Source organism: Corvus brachyrhynchos, unplaced genomic scaffold (assembly GCF_000691975.1).
Source record: "Corvus brachyrhynchos isolate BGI_N302 unplaced genomic scaffold, ASM69197v1 scaffold53, whole genome shotgun sequence".
Taxonomy (NCBI): domain Eukaryota; kingdom Metazoa; phylum Chordata; class Aves; order Passeriformes; family Corvidae; genus Corvus; species Corvus brachyrhynchos.
In genome coordinates, this window is record NW_008237681.1 from 7,704,071 (window position 1) to 7,728,847 (window position 24,777).

The 24,777-nt window shown below is 36.7% G+C and overlaps 1 protein-coding gene across 1 annotated transcript in view; it reads left to right on the plus strand.

The window, feature by feature from the left end:
- Positions 1-24,777, plus strand: part of HIBADH (3-hydroxyisobutyrate dehydrogenase) — a 77,352-nt gene that overhangs the window by 44,116 nt on the left and 8,459 nt on the right. The window contains exons 4-6 of the mRNA XM_008632022.2: positions 16,436-16,569; positions 17,110-17,186; positions 24,117-24,273. Of these exons, the coding sequence (XP_008630244.1) occupies positions 16,436-16,569; positions 17,110-17,186; positions 24,117-24,273 (368 nt within the window). The remainder of the gene's footprint in view (positions 1-16,435; positions 16,570-17,109; positions 17,187-24,116; positions 24,274-24,777) is intronic.

The window sequence follows — 24,777 nt, forward strand, 5'->3', positions numbered from 1 at the left end:
TCCTGCTGATACTCTGAATATGTAGCCAAAAAAGTTTATACCAAGTACTGACCTGATCATTTTTCTCTCTTTTCCTTACTAAAGTCCCCATGGAACTGTAGTTTGTTGAATAATGGACACAGAAGGAGCCAGAGATATACTTTGCGTACATGATCCCCCCCATTAATCTCAGAGAATAGGCACAATACAAAAATTAGGAGAACTTTGGTGTTGGAGAATTCATTAGAATTAATTAGAATCAAGTCTGTATTCTGAAATAAACTGCTGCAGTTCACTTATCCTTCCCAGTTTTCCTATCATTCTTTATGAATAAAAGCCCAAATCTCTGACTGAGTTACATTTGGGGACAAAAAAAAGAATGCTTCCTAATTAGCTATTTTAATACCAGAGTTAGCACAGAAAGATTGCAGAATAACCTCTTAAAAACCTTATTTTCTGTTTTTATGTCAAGGAAGTGCTCTTCTTTCTTCATCTACATTCCTGTGTACTTAAAAAGCTAATTTGAAACTGTAATGTTATCTCCCTATGAAGGCACATTTATTTTTTTCTTTTCATTTAAGAGCTTTTAAAAGCATACTTGAAAAAATTATTCTAGCCACTGTTTTATCTTTTGCTAACATTTCAGAATGATCTTGGGCATTTTACAGATCGCTATAAACACAGTAGAAAGCAAGAAAATTGCATTTTTTTATTCTATGTCCTTGCTTCCTCATTATTTTTTTGTGAGTGAGGAAGAAAAACCAGTCTGAATCTATTGAACCAATTATATGCATGCCAAAATATTCTAGAGAATACTTGAAAATGGGAGGGTTTGGACTGTTCTTTGTCTTCTTTCTTCAGTATTAATTGCATTTCCTCAGTGCATATGACTCACTGCATTTCTAATGCAATCTGATTTTTCTAAATCAAAAATTTTAAAAATATGAAATCGATGTGATTCAAGATGAGACTTGGAGCAGCTACTCAGCACAGTCAGGACTGTGGAGGCTTGCAACCTTAGTCTGAAGGGACTGCACAGTTGCTGGGCTTTGGTTGTATCAAGGAGCTGTTTAGAAAGGAGAAGAACAAGTTCCCATGCCTTTGTTCCTATTCTTCTCCAGAAGGCAAAAGGGATGAAATGGGGTTTACTCAAACAGAACAAAAATGTGTATGGCAAACAGAGCCTCTAAAAGGGCTCGTAGAACGAGTGTACAGTGAGGAATCATGGAGTCAAAGCAGCTTTTTGTAGCAGGAGAGGGCTGCATAGCTTTGTGAGAGCAGAAGATGCAATCTAGCTGCAAGACTCAGAAGTGAGCTAATCTGCAATGGACGAAGAGAGCACCAAGATTTTGAAGGTGGTCATTAGTTCCAGGTAACAGAAAATACTTTTGACATCCCAGCAGACAGATTTACAGTTTGTGCTTGATGGAGATCTAAATACAGCCTCTCTGTGTTAACTCTTCTTATTACTGTAATATCTGGAGTTCCTAAGAGTGAGAGCACTATGGCTGTGCTACTGTATGGCAAACCCCTCTTTCCCCTGAAATTCAGAGGAGGGGTGCAGAAGAGGTTTAATAGCTGTCAGATGTTACCCCTTCAGGCACACTGCAGCCAGCAGTATTTGCAGCTACACAGGACAGCCTTTGCAAAACAGGCCAACACTTACTAGTCTACTGGCATACAAGAGCAGTTTGATTTCTGAATGGAAAAGCAAAGCTTAAACATGTGTCTGTGTTGGCAGCATGAATTACTTTCCTGCCTAAGTGTCCAGAATTTCTTTATTCCTTCTTTACATTTCCAGCAGAGCTCACAACTGGGAATTCAGACATCAGGGTTTTGTCCAAGTTTTAGTCAAGTCAGTTTGACATGTTCCTCTTTCCTTGGCTGCTAGTGTTTATAAGTCGATACTTGGAGTGTTCATTCTCGTCCCACCCACGGTCATTCCATTCATATGTGGGCAGTTTTGGGGATTTCACTCAGTTTTCTTCCAGCCCCTTGTCCTGAAAATCCCTTAGCCCTTTCAGTACCAGGTGACAACAATAAAAAGTGAGGGGTGAAACCATTGTGGGTTTCATTTTAAAAGTAACTGTACTATGTTTTAACGATAAACCATACTAGTTACTACGCGTCAGTTAATATAACTTGACAGATAAATGCCATGTAGTCCTACCAGCTTCAGTCTGGATTACTTACATACTGTTATGTAGAGAATCCTGAAAAGCTGGCTGAAAAGTTTTACATCTTTTAATAAGGCTCCTAGCTAAGTTAAATTTAAAAGATATGGAGAGTGTATAGCAAGATTGTACTAACCTCATTGTGACTGGTAAAACGTGTCCTTTTTTCTTGTTTTTCTGGTTTATTCTTCAATGAGAATTGAAAAAAATTATAAAAATTTTACTGAGTAGGGCCCTATCATGGAACTGAATTACAAAAGAAAAATCTTTGCTATAACTGTAAAAAAATGGGGGTGGGGGGAGGGGGATGTTGCCTTATGTTCATGAATGTAACTGGCACAAATTTCTAATCTTCTTGAAGTGTATTCATTTTACAAAGCTAAGGTAGCTTTCTTCTGTGACCTATGCAGCACCACTCATACAAGCTGTTTCCTGTTTACAAATCAGTATTTTTATTGCCTCAGTGACCTTAGAAAAGCAAGAACAATTTCTGATCATTTCCTGATACGAATTGACAGTAGCAAGTCCTATAATAGCATATGCTAATTTTTTTTCTTATTTGTATCAACATGGGGTTTGTATTTGGACAGCCATTTTGAAATGTTTCACTGTATATCAAAATAATAAGTCCTAATGGATTGCTTCCTGCTTGACTAGACAAAAGTTTTTGGTTTTTTTGGTTTTTTTTAATGTATGCCCAAGCAAGTTTAAAAGAAACAGTAGAGCAAAATAAAGTAGATTTGCTGTTAATAGCCTTGCTTGATCAGGTATTTATATTCTGGGTATGGTTTTATTATATATTAAATTCTGACATTAAGGTAGCTTTTCCTCTCTGAGGTCAGTAGTGTTCAGATTAATCAGGTTGACATTTCATGCCGGTGGGTCATGAACTGTTGATAATAGCATTAAATGGTGATTCACTTGCTGCAGGGAGCACAGCTCATTATCCAGTCACTATATTAAATCATCGCCACAAACAGCTAGAATCCTGTGCGTGTGCATGCACGCATCTGTACACACACACATACACACACGGAAATCCGGGTGGAGATCTCTGTCATGTAGCTATCCATTTCTCTGTTTATAGCAATTGTTAAAGCTGTTTCCAGCATGCAAGGATGATGGACATCTCCCCATTTGGGAGACTGGAATACTTTTCTCTGAAAAATCTGTTTATGTATGAAACAGGACGATGCGGTTTATTTCCTAGCTTCTGTCCAAAAATGGGGGATAATTTTTTTAGCCAGTTCCATGTTAGACAAACACAAAGAAAAATACATGCGCATCATTTCTACAGTGTTAGTGTTGGGAAAAGAGCAAGATGGAAAATGAAAACAATGGAAATTCAAATTGCTTGTGTTCATTGGGTATGAATTTTTATTTAATGCTGTGTTTCAGGGGCTTCTATATTAGTTTCAGATGTGCTACTTCCTGTTAGAAACATTCATACTTAAAAAAAACCAAATTAGATACTGTCCTAGTTCAAGAAAAAGTGTATCTATCATAATGGAAAATTTTAAAATAGAACGCTGTCTAAATAGCCTAACAGTGGATTAACTAAGTTGAATGAGGGAAAATTCCACCCTAATGCTTAAAAGATTTTGCAGATAAATGCAAATCTTACTTACTTTTAAGTTTCATTTTTCTTAAATTACATTTGAGTAAAGAGTGTTGCAAGGTATGTGTCCAGCAAATAATAAGAAATGTTGGGATTTTTTTCTCCTACCTGGAGCAGAGAACTGCGGAGTTTTCTCCCTCCCTGTCCTCTGCCTCCCCCAGCTGAGCCAGTGTAATTCATTTTAGTGCAAAACTGACCGTTGTTGAAAGGCAACGCTTAGGGGGACTTCACCTTAAGGTATATGCAGGCTGGCTTGAAGTATAAGCTTCTCAAGGTCTTCATAATTGACACTAAAAAGTATTTTGTTTTAATATATTATATATTTTTCCTAGAAGACATTATGTTTAATTAGTATATAAATATTAATTACCATGAGAACCGTGTTAACCTCAGTATTAACTTTAAAACTGAGAAGTTGTGGGGTTTTCATATAGATGCATGTTTTTTTACATTTATATAAATGGTTACAGAACAGGAAACCATTTTGTGAAGAAATTAGCACACTTTATACTTTAAGAGAAGTTTTAAAAAAGGTATCTTGAAGGGAAGCATTTTACATTCATCAAACTGCCCTTTTTTTTTTTTTTTTTAAGGTTAAATAGCTTCTAAGAGTGCCAAGAGAACCGGAGTAACATGAAAAAGCTGTAGGCCGCTAGAGGTCACTATTTGGTAATCAACTTCTAATGAACCAGAACTGTCGAGAAGGCCAATAAATTACACTGTGGATTTTTCTAATTATGAATTCCTATTTAATCATTCAATGACAAGTTAACTGTGGCAGCAGTTCTATGTACTTTGCATACACAGTTATGTTAATGTACTATTATATTTCTTAGGATGGAGGTCCTCCATCATTAGAGCAGTTCATTACCAAAGAGTCTCTTATCTAATCATAATTACTGATTATGAGAAATAATTAACTTTGTTACCCTCTTGATTCTGTTCGTTGGCAAAATGCAGTCTTTCTCTTTTCTTGTTTTTTAAATGGAAGGCCAGGCCAAGTACTGACTTTCAATTCCTTTACGTTACAGAAAAAAGGTTAAATTGGTTTTGTGTAAAATTGCCTAAGTTGCAGTGTTGGAATACTTCCAGGCAGTACAGAAAAAAGGGGTTCACAAATATTACAGTGGGTCTCCTTAAGTTGTCATTCAGCACAGTTAAATATGAAAATGTGTTTTGTTTTGTGAAAGTACAGCATTTGGAGCATGTCAACATTTGTAAATTTAAACCATATGATTGCATATTGGCTCATCCTGAAACAATAAATGTAATAATAAAAATAGTATCTCTTCTTAAAAATATTTCCATATTAAACTCAGAATTAGTTCATATATAAAGAGATATGACTTTTAATTAAATTACAAGGTTTGAACTCATTGTATAAGTGGCATCAAGTACATTTGAGAACACTGAAAAGTACATTGCATTTTAGGCTGAAGGGCAATGCTAAGTCTAGTTCTTTGAAAGAGATGTACTATCTGTTTTGCAGAGAGGTAATAATAGAATTATGTGTAGAGGATCCCTGAACAGGAAATAGAACTGGGAAAGGCCTTGAAACAAAGGGATTCTTTAAATGGAATCTTTCCAATTTAGGCTGTTTTTCTAGCAGTTGTCGTAATCTTGCATTATTGTATTGCTTTGCCTTTCAGTGCCTTAAAGCTTTGAGAATTAACTTTGACTATGCTGAAATTAGGCAGCAGAAAGTGATTTGTTACTTTGTAGGTACAGAGTTAGGCATGCTTTAAAATAAGCATATATTTTAAAGGAGCAGCTGAAAGATAAGACTGTGTGGGCTCTTGACTGTATCCAGAGGCAAGATTCAATGCCAAAGTGCTTGAAAAAAAGAGCAGACATATCTGAAACAATGCACAGGTGATGGTTCAGATTGTAAAAAAAATTCTTGGTCTCATACCACCAATGACACTTGAAGGGACAGAGTTCAAAAGTTCATTCAAAAATGTTCAGTGCAGTCTTCACTCCTATTATTTATGCATTTCTTTCCAATTTCATTTGGTAAACCTCTGTCAGTTGTCCTCTCATAGACTGTACCAAAAACAGGTAAAATTAAAACTTTCAGCTGAGAAGCTCCCTAGGAGAAAATACTGGAGACTGATTTATTTTAAAACTACCTGTCTGACACTTCTTTCTGGCTATACATTTCTATTTTATTTTAAAATTTTGTTAGATTCCTGCTATTAAATACTAGATATTTTTTAAATGTTGTGAATGTAAATATGCCCCCACTGATTTGGATTGGCTTGTGGCATTGCTACATGCTACTTAAGATAAACCAGAAATGCTTAGGAACATATATGCTATGTTATCCACCCCATTCAAATGCTTTTTGTTTTATTTTTCTGTGTTTATTGTCTTTATTTTCTTATATGACATTGAAAACACTAATGAATGCATCGACAGAAATTTACCTGCTTCTGCAGCTGGCTTTTTAAGAAGCAGACCTTTTATCAAGAGGAGCACATGAACCCATACCTGTTGAGTAATGCAGTTTCAATGTACATCTCAGTGTGACTGTGTTTTTCTTTTTTAGCAGTGTGCTTAATGCTTTCATTATTCAGAAAAAAAAAACATGCCATGTTTTGTTGGTTTTCAGGATCTATAGAAAAATAATATGATAAAATCATGAAGTACTAAAGTGTTTCAAGTAATTTGTTTTTGTAAAAGGGGATTGATATCTTGTTAAAGTTGTACTAATACTGGAGAAACAGGTAAACAATAATATTAAATATCCCTGGTTTATTTTTTCTTGAAGGTTTTTGTTTTGCTGTTACAATAAAAGAGTTTCCATCTTTTACATATCTATTCCACAGCACTATGTAAGCACAGCTGCATTTTGCTGTGGAGTTAAGGTAGAATGTGCAAGTATTTTATACTTTCCGGACAGAGACATTCAAGTCCAAGTAGCAAAATCTGCAAACGTGGTGGCTTATAGCTGACTGCTTCTTGTGATTTAAAGAAATCAACAAGACTGGCTGTGCATCTGGTTTTGTTGGCCATACATTTACATGTATGTTGTTCAGTCAGAATGGATGAGATGAAAAGCTGTGATGACAAGGTGGATTGTTGGATCTGTTTGTGGCTTTTGGATATTCCATGCAAACATTAAGCTTCTGCAGGCTTGATGTTCACTTTGGTATTGTCTGTGAACTTGAGTTAGAGCAACTAACTATATGAATATAAGAATAGCTTTTCTGGAATTTTGCCATCTCTTTTTCAAAGGGAACATTATAAATGTCTATCCCTTTGAGTTTTTTCTTCCATAGTCACACAAGAGTCTATTTTCTGGTTGCTGATCTTCTGCATAGAGTAGAAGCTTTTCAAGAAAGCGAGGTTGTGATAATATTAGAAATGCAGCTCTTCCCTCTTTCTAACACCAGACAAAAATTATTCTTGATTTTGCACTATGTGATTGGGATAAAGTTTTATTTCTAGGACTTGAAACCTCATCGGTGAAGACAAGAATTATGCCTACTGAATTTCAGTCGCGTGGAGGGTTAACAGTGGCCCACATAGTGGAGGAGCTGCACGCATGTTCATGTTTAATTTTTGGACTTCTCCTAAAAGACCAGAATTTCAAGCAGTAGTGCAGGACAAGATTTATTTTCTTTGAAGGACTATTTTCTTTGCTTCTTTTCTATTTGATGTTTCACATGTATTTGATGCTGTGCTTGCTTGCTCAGAACCCAGCAGCAGTTAATCAGACAGCTCGGTGTCATGTGCTTTATTTACATTTGGACTGTCTGAAATCTGCTTTGAAACTTTGGGATCTTGTATATGTGGAATGTATTGCTTCTGTTTGTCACTGGTCATCCAGCCTTCTTGCTAACGTTCAGATAAAAAATTAAATACTTGTTTTGAGCTGTGCTAAGCTCTGTGCAGGTAGTTTCGCTGTCCACAACTGTAGATACATGCAACTGTTGGTTTTAAGTTTTAATATTTCTGTATAGGTCTGCAGATGAGATTTGGACCATATATCTATATGTTAGGGATGTGTAAAGGAGTAGCTAAATCTGGTACTCCAGCAACACCTAAAAGAGTGTTTCTGTTGTGTGGGATTTTATGGTGGAGTATGGATTAAAGGTAGAGAATGGGAAAGATAACTGTCATGAACTACTGTTTTTAAATGTTTTTAATGCAATATTTGGGGTATTAAAAATAAGCAAACAAGTTAATCAAGCGTACTGTATTTCCTTTCTTATTGCAGTGCTGTTAACCTTTTTACTTGCTAACTTTTCAAGTGCTTTGATATTTCTCTTTGACATTACAATGACTTGAACTAAATGTAGTGCTTTTAAAAAAAGGCTGCAGACAGAACAATTTCATCAGGCCTTTCAGCTTGTATTTCTGTTGAAGAAGTTGAAGTATCTTATGTGTGCATTTGCCTTTTGCAACTATTTTCTTTGGCTGATCCTTGGGAGGCATCAGTTGCTACTTAATACCATCTTGTAAAATTTTCCTCGTTCATCCCCCTCATATTAAACTGCCTCAACAACAGCTTCTAGTCAGTTTTTGCATGATTTATTGAGAGGGCATATTCTTTTCTGTGTTTTGGCATCGTTCTATAATACATCTAAATCAAACTGAAGATTTTTGTTCACCATCCATGGCCAAGTTCAAGTACGAATCCCTATACAATTCTACTCAAGCCTTCTTTTGAAAACATAAAGCTTCTCATGACCATTTTGCCTATTTTGTTTAATTGGTTGTTTATCCTTCCTCCTCCACTACTTTCTACCTTCCATTTCTGACTATGTTTACATAATTTTTTCTGTTCCCAAAAGGGATATCCTCTTCTAATATAACACATGTATGTACCTATTGTTTATATGCATGTATCCTTATGATTCATGTAAATCCCCAAATACGTTTTCCTTGAGGCTCCCAAGGATCCTTGCATGTCCAGCAGCACTTCTCAGACTGGCATGTGGGACTGGAGAGTTTGGTACTGGCTTTGTCTTTGGACAGCACCTAGCAAAATTGGGACCCAACTGTGACAGCAAGTGAAGTGCTGAAGAAAGGCTCTTGGAGCAGTCTCTGCCTGCATCTTCTACCTTCATATTATCCTAGGAGGCAAAATCTGTTTAATTATGCCCTCTCATGCTGGGCTGCCCAGAACAGGTAGCATATTGCTCACCTCTCTTGCATCTTTCTTTCAGTGTCTACTACTGCTAGGAAAATAGCTGCATGGAGCATTAATGCTGATGCACACAGTCTGATCCACTCGTCTTCATTCTTGCCAGTGCTTGTGGGAGAGGGGGTGGAGGAGGAGGAGGAGGGAATTATTATTCTGCTGCTGACACAGGGAGAATGAGAGTGGCTTGATGCAACAGAAGATTATGTTCCCTGAGGATAAACAAACAGAAGGAGATAAATTAGGAGAGAGGATAATCCTGTTAATATGTGCATTCCTTAATTCTGATCCAGTTTTTCAAACTGTATAATTTCACAGAGGTTAGAAATTTAATTAATACCTGTAAACCATCTCTTCAAGTTTACCTTTCAGATTGTGAAGTAGTGTTTTGAGTTGGCATTTGAGATGCACGAATTTGCTTATAAACAGGACTTGCAGATAGTAATATGAATATCACGTGAGGGAAAAATAATAATGTGCACATCACCATCCCTTCCTTAATTAAAAAACAAACAAGCAAACAAAAAACTTCGGTTCTCTGGACTTTTTCACAATACTGTTTGTTAGGAAGTCAGAGCAGTTTATTCTTTGCAATCTTCTTGTTGCTTTTTCAGCAGAAGCTGGGCCATTGTGATATTTATCTGAATTCAAACAAGGCTAATTAAAAGAGCTGCTGACAGTTGTTGTGATCTGACTTTGACTGGAGCTTGATGGTCATTATGGGTAAATAATGAACTAGGTCTGCAAATGTAGCAGCTGCCAACTTGGGATAGAAGAACAGCTATTGCGTCCAATTTAAGGATCTATCGACCGCTTCCCTTTTCCCTGCAGATCTTCTTCCTAGCAGAAAACTAATGTTTTATACTGCTTTGTTTTGTGGTTTCAGCTATTTCTGATATAGTCTATAATTTCCTCTTAAATATTTAACCTAGTCCATTATTAGCTTTCAGAGTTAACAACTTTTCCATTGGGCTTTCTTTGCATTTTTATTTTGTTTTGTTTTGTGGGTGGGTTTTTTGCAGTTTGTTTTTATGTACAATGTAACTGCTTATATAATGATGATCATGTGTGTTTAATTTGCCTGTTGCTGCAGAATAAAAATCCACTCGGTTTTTTTCTGTGTACAGCCATAATCTCACAAATTGTATAATTCAATTATGCCGTAAAGGAGATGTTTCTACTTCCTTAAGCGTGCTTTTGTCTGGATTAATATTTGAGTGCTTGTTGTATAAATCTTGAAATCACTGACCTGAACCTCCATTTCCATTTTTGCTCAAAAATCACTAGTTTATGAGGTACGGTGATGCAAAGCTCTATTTGTCAGAAGAGAGAAACAGCAATGACTTTCATTAAGGGGCACTTCCAAGTACATTCTCGCTTCATCATGAGCTTTGCCTTGTCCCATTAGCAAGTAGGAATGGTACCTTAAAGGTAAAATGGCAAATTTTAATAATAGATTAATTCAACTTTCTTCTAGAATCCTTGGCATTATAAATGCAGTACAAACTCAGAATTTGATATACAGAAGAACTTAGTGCATCTACCCAGCGTTTGCTCAGCTGCCATTAGAAAAGGCAGTGTGCATTATGTAAAATGTACGGAGGCACTTGTGCATTAGTGCATAATGCGGCAGAACTAGGGATCTTGCTGGGAAGAAATGATCCCAAGCGTGCCCCTAAAAGACAAGTCTTGCTTTGAGATATAATGATGAAAAATTGCCCATTTATTTGTGTCTTTGCGTTTCAGCAAAAACGAAACTTGGACTCGTTGACTGTCATGCTGCCGCAGGGGTTTTGTGCACGTATGTATGCGTCCGCGGGCACGGGCGTTTCTGTGCCTGCTTGGAAAGGCCAGCGATACGTTAACAAGGGGTTATGTTATGCTGGTTTATGTTAAACCAGATCACCCCCTAACATGTGCAGAGCCATTCATCTGTGTCACCAAAACCCAAGAGAACATCTGACATGGACTTTGAAACAGAAACAGTGATCACTTACAAATCAAACATGGCACGCTCTAAACCGATTGTGCACGGCAATCTTTTCGAGAAAGGACAACTAATTGAACATGATAAAGTGTAAAGTTAATTAACACCCTTAAATTTGTTGATTACTTTCACGGGATTATATTGTTCGTTGAGGAGCAGCTTTCTGTCCCAGCTGTCGCCTTTTTAGCGAATGTCGCTGGTAAACAATAGAGACACCATAACAAGTCGTAAATGGTCCCTGTGACAGCAGCCCCTTGTGAGGCTGCATCTGTAGAAAATGATTAGAACAATTGCATTTTAAAGACGGCTCACATTGCAGCCCGGTCCCATCGGCCCTCTTCTTTATCTCTGCTGATGGCAGACTGGTTAAAACATTTAAGTTCTTTTGAGCAAATTAAGTGATTTACTGTGTTTTAGTTATACGACAGTAGAATAGCTTCATAGCACTAGCTTTGATGCTGATTTTTATAATAGAAAGAAACACAAGCTCTTGGAGTGGTGGTGTGCTGTGGGGTTTTTTTTGAGTCTGTTCCATTTACATGTTTCCTGGAAATAGATTGATGATGGCAGACATTGTCTAAGAAGCAAGTAGAAAAAACTGATACCCTATTTATATTTTATAAAATAACTAGTCTCTTCATGGTTATTTTAAATTTATAGTATGGTTTTAAATATCCTTTTATTTCCAGTAGGGATTTATAGCTGATTTTGCCTATACATGCCTTTTAATTGGTTTTAGATTTATATGTGTAGCAAAACAATAGTAACCTTTTCAGTTAATCTTTCCTTGTGTATCTTGCTTTAACTTTTCATGAGTTGCAAAGACAAAGTATTTGGTGTGAGCTGGCAGGTACTTAAAAAAATATGCTTAGTCCTTAAAAATACACACTCACACAAGGTACACAGATGCAGCCTCTCAAGCTCAGCCTATCTGAAAGAGAGCAAACATGACAAGAAGCTGCTTGTTTGAGGCAGCTGCAGTTGCTTAAACTGCATTTTTTCAAAAAAAAATCAGAATAAAAGACCAGTGTTCCCTTGCACTTCCTAAAGTGTAACAGGCAAAGCCTCAACTCTTGTGCTTGAGGGTGCAACATTGTAAAACAAGATGGAGGATTAAAACTCTAGCAATATTCTTGTTGTTTGGTTGGGTTTTTTTAATCTAGTTTAGATCACAAAATTAGTTGTTAAAATTGCAACTAAATGTTGAGTTGAAAAATAACAAAATAGATTATTTTTTGCTGGAGCTTCTTGATATTACAGCCTTCATCTCCTACTTGTCCTTTAGAGACTCTGAAACAGCTCAGTTCGTGTTGTTTGAGTCTCAACTTTGTCAGCAATAAATTTTTTTATCTGCAGGTGCAGTGCAACAGTGGTTTAAATATGTTGGCACAGGGATATGCTTGGGTGCATTGTGTTTCCATCAGTGTTACTGTTTTCAGCATTGCCACTGTGATGGTGCTGTAATGCATAGCCTTACAATATCACTTCTTTTAAACTCATCTGCCCTCTGTTCTTACAGAAGCATAATAAAGCTGAAACCAAAAGCAGATACTTTCATATAACACCTTTACGTTAACATTTCTTTTCTAGCCAATTGTGTTCTTAATAATAACGAAACTGATAGAAACGAAGCAGTTTTAATGATGTAGCTACAGAACCTTTCTGAGCTTTTTTTGGAACTGGAAACATCAGTGGCAAATTTCAAGACTTTTTGCAGCAACGATAAATACTGTTTAAATAAGCACGGGAAAGTGAATATGGAAGGGCAGCGTGTCTATCAAATGAGGCTGCTTGGCCTGGATGCTAAAACTTGAAGTCACCTTCAGACTGTTCCAGGGTACCTGCAACCAGTTGCTGTTGTCATGTGAGAGCTTCTAAGTCTCCATTCCTATTTTTGTCTAAAATGTTGAACTTAAGAACTGCTCTGCATCAGGTTCACTGAGCAATCCATTGGCAATTGAATGAGAAGCACCTGGGTTGAACTTGCCCCACCAGTAACAGCCAGATGTGACAGGATGCTTTGAAGTGCAGTTCTTTATATACCTCTTTTGATAAAAAAACTTAGTTTTGCAGATCTTCATCCAAAACCTGCTAGTAGGCAAGTGGGAAACCCATCTCCAAGTGGATATGCCATACTGCAGTGCTACTCTGTAACTGCTCTCCATATTTTTCCCAGTCATTTTCTTGCATGTCCCCTCAACTAGCTAGATCTCTTATATTTTTCTGCAATCCTGTTCCTATCAGTTTCTATCGCTGGGACAAACTCTGGTGCTGTTGTGACCAACAGACTTGGAGCTGATCTGCTCTGTGGGATCTGCTCTGTGGGATTCTGCACATAGGTGTGGGTTATCATCCTAGAAAAGCCAAGTATAAGACCGCAGCCATAAACTCCAGCAGTCTTGCTTTGCAGCAGAGGAGGAAATCTTAACACACACTAATCATAGATGCAGTTTCTCTGAAAACCATTCCCCGAGGACATGAAGAGACTTTTTGTATTTTAGAAAGAACAGATAGATTCTAAATGACTTTGACCCTCACAGCAGCGGTACATAAAGCATTATCTTAGGTGGTAAGATTTCTTTAAAAAAATCAAAATATGAAAAATAATAATTAGCTTATTTAAATGGCATTAGTTGCTCTGCATCTCCACTGCTCTCTTTAGCGTTAGAAACTGATAATACTTTACTGGCTTGTGTGATTGGTATGAAATCTGTGATTGTGAAATAATGCTGTGCATTCTTGTATAATGATTTTTTTTAATTTCTAATTTTAGCTGAAGTTACAGTTCTTGTACTCCTAGACTCCGTGCCAATTTTTTTTAAATTTCAAGTCTTATAAATTTGCTGCGTTGCTCGTTTGATTCTGATAAAATAGCAGATAGTTGGCAAGGACCCTAGATGATAAAATCTACCATGAAGTAATAGGTTTTTGTTTTTAAAACAAGAATTTTCCAAGCCTTCTGCATTATACAACAAATTGCTCTTTTTTTCTATTTAACTAATTTATTTTTGCTTCTTGAAATGTTTGAACAAGTGAGAGAGTGCAGCTGTCAGAAGATTAACCAGCTGAAAACTATTGTCAGCATTAATTTTGCTCTAATAAATGAATCTCTGAAGCTATTTAGCAGTCTGTAATCTAGATATAAGGCTATTGACCTGTGATGGATAGTACTGGATTTTGTTTGTAAGCTTTGACTTAAATTGTCTACTTAATTTGCTGCAGGTCAGATCACAGGATTAGTGGTAAAGGCCATTATGTGGTTTGAATAAAAATAGCTAGAGGAATGGAATGAAAACCATTGTGTTTATTAATGTAGCAATCTTTGTGGTCATGTACATAGTGAACTGGTAGCCAAAAAGACAACAATGATCTGTTTGTGCTAGCTAGTTTGGGCTTTGCTCTTAGCCCAGTTCCTGTGAGGTGCCTGGAGAGGAGTTGTTCAAGTGAGATCAAGGACTGGCTGCAAATTGGGTATCTCTCAACCTGGGCAGGAAGATCTTCACCACTGTATGTATTTCAGTACCTTAAAAGTGGTGTGTATATAGACCGATGGTTTTGTTAAAGCTATGGGTCTGAGTTCTTCCGGATGCTCCAGTTCTGGGCTTAACAGCACAAGAAAGACACAGATTTACTGGAGTGAGTCCAGCTAAGGGCCATGAAGATAACAAATGGTCTGGAGCATCTTTCATATTGAGGAGAGACTGAGACTGTTTAGCGTGAAGGGAAGGCTCAGGGCGGATCTTATCAATGTGTATAAAAACCTGATGGAAGAGAATGGAGAAGAGGGAGCTACACTCTTCTCAGTAGTGCCCAGTGACAGAACAGGAGGCACAAATCAAAACCCATGAAATTCCATATGAAGCATAAGAAAACACTTTTACTGTGAGGGTAGGCAGTGGAAGAAGTTGCCTAGAGAGGCTATGCAGTCTCTATCCTTGGAGATACTTGAAAGCTGACTGGACATGGTCCTGGGCAACACGTCTCAGCTGGCCCTCCTTGAGCATGGGTGTTGAATGATCTTGAGAGGTCACTTCTAACCCCAGAAATCCTGTAATTCTAAGTTCTGATATAGGCTGGGCTAATATCATTGGGAGCATCTTTACTGTTGCCTGGTTTTGCATAACTGGTAGGTATTTACTCTTTTTGAGACTGATCTGTCAAATTTGTCTGAAATTCTTCAGTGACTTCAAAAGATGGTGTATGTTGAAAGACAGGATGGGAAAAACACTTGGGAGATACAGAAAGGGGCATTTGTAGACATAGCCACACAGAGCAGTTGCACACAGAGAGAGCATCAATTGAAATTTTTATTGAAAAGCAAAAAAATATTCATCAAAATCTTCTGTGTAAGAAGCTTCAGTGTAACTGTCCTTGATGTTGTAAACAAAGTCCAAAACTGACCATTAGCTGTGGTAAAGCACTTCAGAGCACTGTACCTAATTGAGCATGTTTAATTCGAAAGTCAGTTGTTATCTGCAGCTGTACACCCTAACCAGCCAGTGTTTGATGCATAGCACAGAAAATTTATAGTGGCTGTGCTTCTTGCCAGAGTGAAAATTAGTGAGGAAGTTGATTTGTTCATCAGTTTAGGCCAAATTTTCCTAGCAGTTAATACCCATTAAATGCTGGGGATACTGAGGTTAGGGACATAAGAGTAATTCGTAGTAGAATTAGGCTTCTTTTAAGGAATAGAATATTTCATGGAGTGGAGGTAATAAATATCACATGAAAAATTTGCCAATGTTGTGGTTAGGAACTGTATAATCAAAGAACAATGCTGTGTGCTTGCTGAACTGTGGTAAAGACAGGACAGACTACAGGAATAAAACCAGGACTTGTGTATTTATGTGTGTGTATGTGTATGAATAATTTTTACATTGTCTTTACATAGGAATTGCATCATTGTATATGCATTAAGTTTATGTATGGGAAACTAACTTAAAGCTTCTCAGATTAAGGAGAATTTTGCTTCAGATTAGAAACATAATAAACTGCAGAAATTCAGAAGACTTGATTTTATATGCCTGTGTCTTTTAGCTGTTCAATCATGTGAAAATCAGGAAGCATTGATAAAAATTAGCCTAGATTTGGAAAGCCTGATAAAAGAGAGTTAACTTTGAGCAGTGGTTTGTTAATGGTTATATGTGAGGAGTAGTTTGACAAAAGAGAAATTTTATTTAGTAATTCAGATACAGTGAATTTTTTTTGAGTGCAGAGTTGCAGGAAAAGTTGATTGTTTCTTTGTATAAACTACAAAAAGCTACACTGCCAGTTTTATGCAAGTCTTATGACTTATCTGCTAGTGTGCCTGGAAGATAAGGTGGTTTTATCTCCACCAGATGTTTGAGAATTTAGATTACTGATTCTGGGAGTACTGGGAGTATAGGCTTACTTTTACACAGAATTTGAGAGCTTCATTGTAAGTGAAATACTAATTTTGCATCATCAGACCCTTACTGGTAAGAGAAACTGCCTAAGTTTTGAGGTTTTTTAATAGTGTTATTAAATCCAGTGTTATCTTGATTCAGGTGTTGGAGCTGCTCGAGCTGGGAACCTTACTTTCATGGTTGGTGGAGTGGAACAAGAATTTAATGCTGCCAAAGAGTTGCTGACATGCATGGGTTCTAATGTGGTTTACTGTGGAGAGGTTGGAACCGGACAGGTAACGCTTTCTGAAGGGCTAATAGTTATCTCAGTCTTTCCTTTTTCTGGCTTTTTATTTATTGATGCCTACTCTTTTACTCCAGAACTAAATGCATGATTTTATATCTTCATACTTGTTTGCTTGTTTCTAACCTTGTGTTTATAAAGTAACTTCATGGCACTTTTTTCCAGTATGTTGTGTCACTGAGCACCAGAATCTGACTGGTGTTTCTCCACATTGGCTTGTTGAGATTATACTTTTTAGGACACAGACATTTTAATTTTGTTTCATCTGAATTTAGATTTACTGTATGTTCTGAAGGACAAAGAACCCCTGCATGCCATGTGTACTAACTGTGCTACTGTACTAAGAAGTACTTCTTAATCTCTGAAGGAGCCATAGAGCGGCTTTGATGAACTTCGTACTATCACAGATCTCTGTTAACTGTAGAAGAGAGCTGCCAGAACATACTTGATCATATTGGCCTGGGCCTAGTTGATTTTTACATGTTCGTTCTATGAAATGCATAAACTAATTGATGGTTTTATGTGTTTCCAGGCTGCAAAGATCTGCAACAACATGCTCTTGGCCATCAGTATGATTGGAACTGCTGAGGCTATGAATCTTGGAATCAGGTTTGTTTGATTTTTGTGGTGGATTGAAGCATTTTTTTCCATGTTTACAGTTTTTATGTATTATGGTTGACTTCTGCTGAGATGATGATTGAAAGACATAGGTAAACTTTTTGCCAGGAGTTGTCTTATAAAGCCATTAACAGGTTAAAGGGATTATTTAACTAAAGGAGGTGTTTTCAGCATGGGAATATTCTCTTGTATTGGCTGCATAGGTTGTTACATTCTGCATCTGCAGTTAAGAGTTTATTTGTTCTGCTGTCGTGCAGCGTACAATAATGTTTGTCTTTCATTATAAACATCCAGAGCTAATACAGAGGTAAGTTTTCGTTTGTATCCTAAACTGATGTATTATATTCCCATATGGCTTTGATTGGCTTTGTTTACTTTCTTAAATTGTTCCAAGATATTTTGTAAAGTGAAACTTCTACTACAGTATGTATATCAAATTAAGATCAAAGCATAAAACAGAACATCTACCTTTCTTTGACTTTATGAGAGCACTTTGTCCTAATTGCCAAAACTCCTAGTTCGTCAAAAAGCTGCAGTATGCTCCACTACACTCTTGCCAATGCTGAGACTACCATTCCTTTTCTAGCATGTGGTACATCTAACTTTTAAGTGACATCATATTAAAGCAAAATTGTTTTTACTTTCCAATTGTAATGTATTTATTTTGCTGTGGTCTTTGTCATTTTGTTTTATTTTCCAATAGAGTGCATGCAAGTACCAGTTCAGTATCAAGGTATTTGAACTTCTAATAAATTGTTTTAGCCAGATCAAAATCATTTGCAAATTTATAGACAGAGAAGTCCCATGTTTGAAGAGATTATCTTGCAATTGTGTATCTTTTAGGGGCTTTTCATGAATTATTTATCTGCACAGTTGCATCCTTAAAATTTGCCTGCTAAAACTACAGATATTGTAGGTGAGTATCAACTGGGTTCAACCGTGTTCATGTGGATTTGATACACTATAAAAACAGCAAGAGGGCATCAAATGCTTAAATAAATAAAAAAGAACACCTACATACGCACACATACACAAGACAATGTAATGGATTCACATTTCCTCTTAATTACCATATCAAGATGCAGTTGTTTTATTGAATTGCCCTTGTCTCAGATGTTAGACTATCTTGACCTATTAAGTTGTCATGTTGTAATTGAGATAAAAGAGGAATTTGCTTTGCATCAGTGCTAATTGGTTTATCAATATCCTGTACCATTTACATTTTAAAATTGAGAGTCTGTAATATACTGAAGCATGTCTGCATCAAGCCATAATAAAACCAGTAGCATTGTTTACAACTTTTGTAATCCAGTGTAATCCAGAAAGCTTGCACTGGGTTCTGCTTTAAGTCATGATTCACTTAATAAAGCATATGCAACTGATTTTTTGTTAGAGTTTTATCTACATTTGTAGGAATGATTAAAAAAAAATCAAGAGGTTTAGAAGAGGGATATTCTGAGCATGTAAGCCCTGTGAAGAGCAAGTTGATGTCTGTGGTCACTGTAGCTTGAAGGTGTTTAGAATTTTTTCTTTTTCCAGTTTAAATTTTGGCTGACTCTATATTCAGCATTTGTGAGCAAAAATCCTATGAGAAGGTAACAATATATAAACTTCCTAAGGTTATCAAGAAGGAACTGTATTTATTGTAGAAGAAAGCTGCTGATTTTTATTATAGAAAAAGCAGAATCTCATTTAGTCAAAAACTGCATAAAGTTTAAGGCAGAGGAGGTTATTTAAAGCCTTATGAAGTAATTTAGAACCCTTGCATTGATTTTCATTTGATGTGATTTAAATCTTAAGAAGATGACTTCTGCTTATAACTGGAGTAAGAGCTTTCCACTTGGAGTGTGTAAAAATCTCTAATGTAGAAGTTTACAGTTGTCATTCTAAATACTAGAAGTTTTGCTATATTAATAAATTTAGGATTTTTTTTTTCAAGTCTAAAGCTCAAAGGATAGTGTAGCTGCCTACTCTGAAGAGAGTAGGAAACTGAACTTGATTTATTAGATTGATGTTTATTTGGTGAAGAAAGTCTGACTTCGACTTAATAATAGTAAAGGATACTGAAAGTCTAAAAATTCAGAATAGGAATTGTGAAACTTAGATGTGTTCTTAACTTTTAGAAAGAATATAAAATGTCTTTATGTCATGCATTGTGTATATATGCTACATCATTTAAATTGAGTTCTAGGGACTTTGAATAATTAATTATTCAAAATACTCCTGTCTGAAGTAGATGTAACTACAAAATCATATTACAACACCTTCCATAAACCAATATGGTTTGGTATGACTCTGAACTTAAGTCTTCAAAACAGTGTGATACTAATTCTATTAATAAGCCAACTTCTTCTCTAATGTTTTCATAAACCATGCAGTCTAAATTTTCATTTTCTGAAGCAGTTAGAGTGACTGTTTTACTAATTTCAGATTTTTAAATTACATCTGCTATTGTTTTATTTATTTTATATTTGAAATTATAGTTTTCCAAACTTCAACATAAGTAGCAAATAGCATGTGGTGAGGAGGAAAGAAAACTAACATTAGTTAACAAAAATTCCACAATAAGCTCCCAGAAAAATAGGCTATATTGCCATGTAATTTGTGCATTTATATTTCACTTGCTTTACTCTATCATCTTTATTTACTGATGAAGATGCCCATTTTCACTGGAAGTTATTTGGATTAAAATGCATAAATAATTTTTTAATAATTCCCATCCTTAGTTCTGACCAATGAAATGCTTGTTCTGTTCAGTTTTTCCATAACTTTCCTGATTATTTATGAATGTTACTAGTAAAAGTTAAAAGGTGCAGCAGACACTGCGGAAATTAATTCACATTGTCATTTATATTTTCTTTTCTTTCTAGCATGTTAGTGCAACTTGTCAGTAAAAGAATTGAGCACATTTTGCTGTACAGTTCTGTAGCGTGCATATTGCAAAATACTGAGTTACTGTGTCAAACCAACACACAGAGTACACGTAAACTGCACAAATAAGAAATAGAAACATTAAGTGATACTGTCCACAGAAGATATTTTTCTTTTTCATTTTGCTGATCATCTCAGTGCCAGTAGCTTTGTTCTACTGAGCCCTGAGTTCCAGTGAAACAATTTCTAGCAAAATAAAGCTCAGAAATGAAATATTGCTGATACCTGGTTTGTGTTTAGGTCAGATGGAAGTTGTTGCTTGACAGACAGTTTGCAGTCCAGTCAGAAACTGCCTGCAAAAACTCAGGGAAGGGCTTATGTGGTGACACAAGACAGGACAAGGTTGCTTAATGTGGTTGGGATATAAGGGACCAGGAGAGCAGTATGGGCTCTGTGGCAATAACCTTGCTGCAAAATCACTTTTGTAGTTCCAGTAGCAGAGAAAATCATTTCTGTGAGGAGGGAATGCACCCAAATTTATGCTAAAAGCTCCAAATACAGCTCCTTCCTAAGTAATTTTACTGTATGGATTTGTGCCTGCTTGCTTTTTTACATTACATAAAGTGACAAGACGGTAAAATAACTTTTTCTTCTCATGCTGAGTTTAAACGTAGTCTCAGTCTCTAGGTCTGCTTTCTGTGAGCACCCCTGAACTGTGGATGTAAGACAGGAACAGAAATGAGAGTTGACAGTGTAGAGAGGTGCATGTGTGATAGGATGAGGAATTAGCCTTGGACACATCCCCATTGCAAAGTTTCGAAAGAGTACCTTGAAAATGGACTCCAAGGAACTGTAGTTCTGCTGTCCTTGGCACAGGGCTATAGCTAAGTCTCATGAAGGTTAATAATGGCACTGGAGAGCACTTACCTTGTTTAAAACACCAATGGCAAAGTCATTTTTAACTGTGGTAGAAGGGCTGTAAAGTTCTGCTTGAATATTTGTACTTTTATATAGTGTTTACCCAAAGCACCTTGAGATGGGAAACTCTCAAGAGTTCAGCTACTTCAGCTGTTCCACCTTAAAATGAGACCAGGATGTATCTTTCTTGTGAGACACTATTTTAATTTTTCTGTCTCTTCCACACTGAACTTTTGGAGGAGTGTGTGAAAAATTCAGTCTGAGGCTTTATCAGAGCTCAGCAAAACTTGAGTTTTGAGCAGTGGTGTGAAGGGATTCTATTTTAACCTTTTTTTTTTTTTGGTATGTGTATCTATTGCTTAGTTTCTGCTGTTCATTAGGAATGTTATTGAAGAAGCATTGATTTGAGGGAGCAATTGTTTTTGTTCTAAGTACAGTTAATACATGGGCTTCTTTTCTGCTTATAAGGGAGAAGAACATTTTGGTAATTGTAAATTCACACGCACAGGCACAAGCTCTTGCCACATCCAATGGCAAGTTGTTATGGGGACTGGCAGACTGTCATCATTTTGATAGCTTGAGCAGTATATCTCCTGAACAGCAACGGAGCTCTTATGCAGAGAGTATCGTATGTTCCCAGCCAATTTACAGGGAAACAGCAATAACATTTTATCATGGTTGAGAGCCCAGTAGCTGCTTCCTATTAAACTTGCCCTTTCAGATACCTGTCTTGGATTAATTTGTTGATTTCAAATGGAAACTCAGTCTTCTCCACTGAAGCATGACTTTCTAGGATAGACTCTTGCTGAATGACAATTACTTTATATTCTGGCTGGTTTCAGACCATTACAAGCTTTGGGCACAGTGGAAGACAGAGGACTTCTTCAGTAACTGATTTTAATATATGTCTAATTTTAACTGTCAGTTATATATGCACCAGTGGATGAATCTTCAGAAAGATGAAATGCAAAGCACTTCTAACTTGCTCTTATTAATGATACACTTGCTGCAAAGGAGAAAAAAAATAGGTCCAGGTCTCCTGAAGAGAAGCTGCATGGTGTTTAAGAGCAGTGAATTTTGAAGAAGCAGGGATACAAACTGACACTATCTTCCTTTTTCTTTTCCAGGAGCAAAAATATGTCAGACCTTGTGCAAGACAGTATTTTACATATCTGTATAGTACATGCATATCTTTTAAAGTAGACTTTCACAGAGAGGTGTTTGGAACACTGTAAGAAGAGCATTCTTTGGGAGGGTTATATGTGTTTTAAAATAATAAGTTCTATGTCTTGCAGTATACTCACAGCTGCAATTGCAGGCCTCTACATGCAGCTGGATATGGCAAAAGCAGGCACTACATTGGTAAAAATATTGACCTGGATGTAATAATAAGGAAACAGACAAGTCAAGAGATTTGTTTGGGAAAAAAACCCAAATCTCTGTGTATTTGAAAGCTCAGGCTTTGAATGCTCCCAGTGCGGGTTTTTTTTATTACAACAATTAAAGCCGTTATTCGGAGTGGCTCTTGATGAAGACTTTTATGGTGAAGATTTTAATGCACTATACACAATAAAAATACAATTCAAATATGGTGAAAACATACTGGTGCTGAAAAGTACAGTTTATATTTTTAAATACATGGTCATTATAAGCATTCAGTTGAATCAGAGGATTGGAAAAAAAATGGGGAGGAGCATAATGCTTGATCCCATTTAGGCCAGCGGAGACTTTCTACTGAATTCCAGGGGCTGCTGCAGCTAATCATAAATAAGAGTGCACAGCAGTACTGCTAAAAAGCTATCTGAGATACAGGAAATGTTCTTGCTTTGCATTAGGAAGGCAGACTTGCAGGACACAGTGACAGTGTGGGAGTAGGAGCCATGTTGTAGGGCCTACTGTCTTAAACATAGTTTTTCAAGTCCAAAATGCCTACTGGAATAGATAGACATGCATTTTAGCAACTGTTCCATTGGTAATGAGCTTTTCTCATCTACAAATTAAAACCTTGAGTGCTATAGTGCCTGAAAGCAGTGTTAGGCTATGAAGATCTGTAAAAGTCTGTGATGTGAGAACTAACATAAAGAGCATTGAAATCTATTTAAATAAACTTTGTAGAAAGTTGTGATATATACCTTTTAAAATGTCCTTTTCTCATCTTGAATTGTTACTGGAGGTAGTTCCCTTGCTTTCTCTTTTTTCCTGAGTGTGGCTGAATATCTGTACAGTGCCAGATAAACTGCTGCTGGTTGTCCTTGGTATTAATGCAATTGATGTAAAATTACACTTACAACTTATTAGCAGCATAAATCTGAATTCATAAGAGGGTTAATTTCTTATAATATTGAAGAATTTTCAGGGTCTGCACTGAGCAGCAGTTTATGCCATCATCTCCATGGTAGAACAAATGACGTTTCTACTTGGACAAGCTTTGTTTTATCAGGATCAGTAACCTTATCAGCAGCTGACCCAGAACTATAATATATGTTTGCAAATAGATAACGTATGTCACAGTGAAATGCAGACTTGCCTCATAAGCAGGAGCATATAATGAAGATTTAATAATAGCAAAGACAAGAATTCACGGATGTATACAACAGTAGTGGGTTTTTTTGAGAAGAGCAGCATTTTTCACATTATTAGAGCAGAATCGTGTTATCTTGTTTACTTCAGAAATGCACTAATGTTCCCATATAAATGCACCACACAACAACTTTCACATTGCCACACTTGCTTGTGAATTTTTTTGCTTTGTTCAGAGAATACGATTTTGATATGAAGAACAAGTATGTGACCTAGTAGATAGCAGAACAGAGAATGCCTCTTAGTAATTGAAATACAAGGTAACTGGTGTTCTCAGAGGACCTTTATTTTGCTTGTGCTTTTAAAATTGCTAGGTGGAGAGGATTTGCTTAGTGCAAAAGGAAAAAAGATCTGAAAACCTACTGCTTAAATGGTGGATTGATGCTCTTTAATTTAAGATACAGCATCCCTGCCCCCAATATCAATACTCTGTCATTTTTCATGACTTATAATAAAGGGAGAGGAATGATGGTAGGGTCCTAAGATATAAAACAAGTCACCCATGTCTTGTGCATTTTGACATTAACACTTCTCTTCTTTGACCTTTGACAGATTAGGCCTTGACCCAAAGCTGCTGGCCAAAATCCTAAATATGAGCTCAGGTCGCTGTTGGTCAAGCGATACATACAACCCCGTTCCTGGAGTGATGGAAGGAGTACCATCAGCTAACAATTATCAAGGTGGCTTTGGAACAACACTCATGGCTAAGGTACATAACACTTGCATGTCAAGTATGTGCAGTTGCTTCTCTCTGGGCTTCTAGCAAACGGTCTTCTCAGTGAAAATTTGTGATTACAGGATAATATATAGGCATGAATAGAGGGGAACTGAGCTCCCCCTGTAGCTCTGAATTAATGAGTTGTTCAGGGGGCTTTTCCTTGGTCTTCAGCTTCTTTCTAGCCACTATTACTGCTGAGCCACTCAATGAGATTATATGCATGGTCTTTTTGAGTTCTGCCTTAATAAAGGAATCCCAATGGACTTGTGTCTATTGTGAGCATTCAGCAAGCCATTTAGGTGCCTCTTGCATGACTGCTCTAGAATTTAGGAGCCTAAGTTCAAGAGAGAATTCAGGGAAATCCAGGTGCCTTAATTAGGTGCTGATAGTGGCATAAGCATCTCAGATTTTAGGCCCACTCTCTTCCAGATACCTTTAACTGTGCTACTGGACATGCTCTCTAGCAATCCCCTCCTTGCTAAGCTAGTTGCTTGT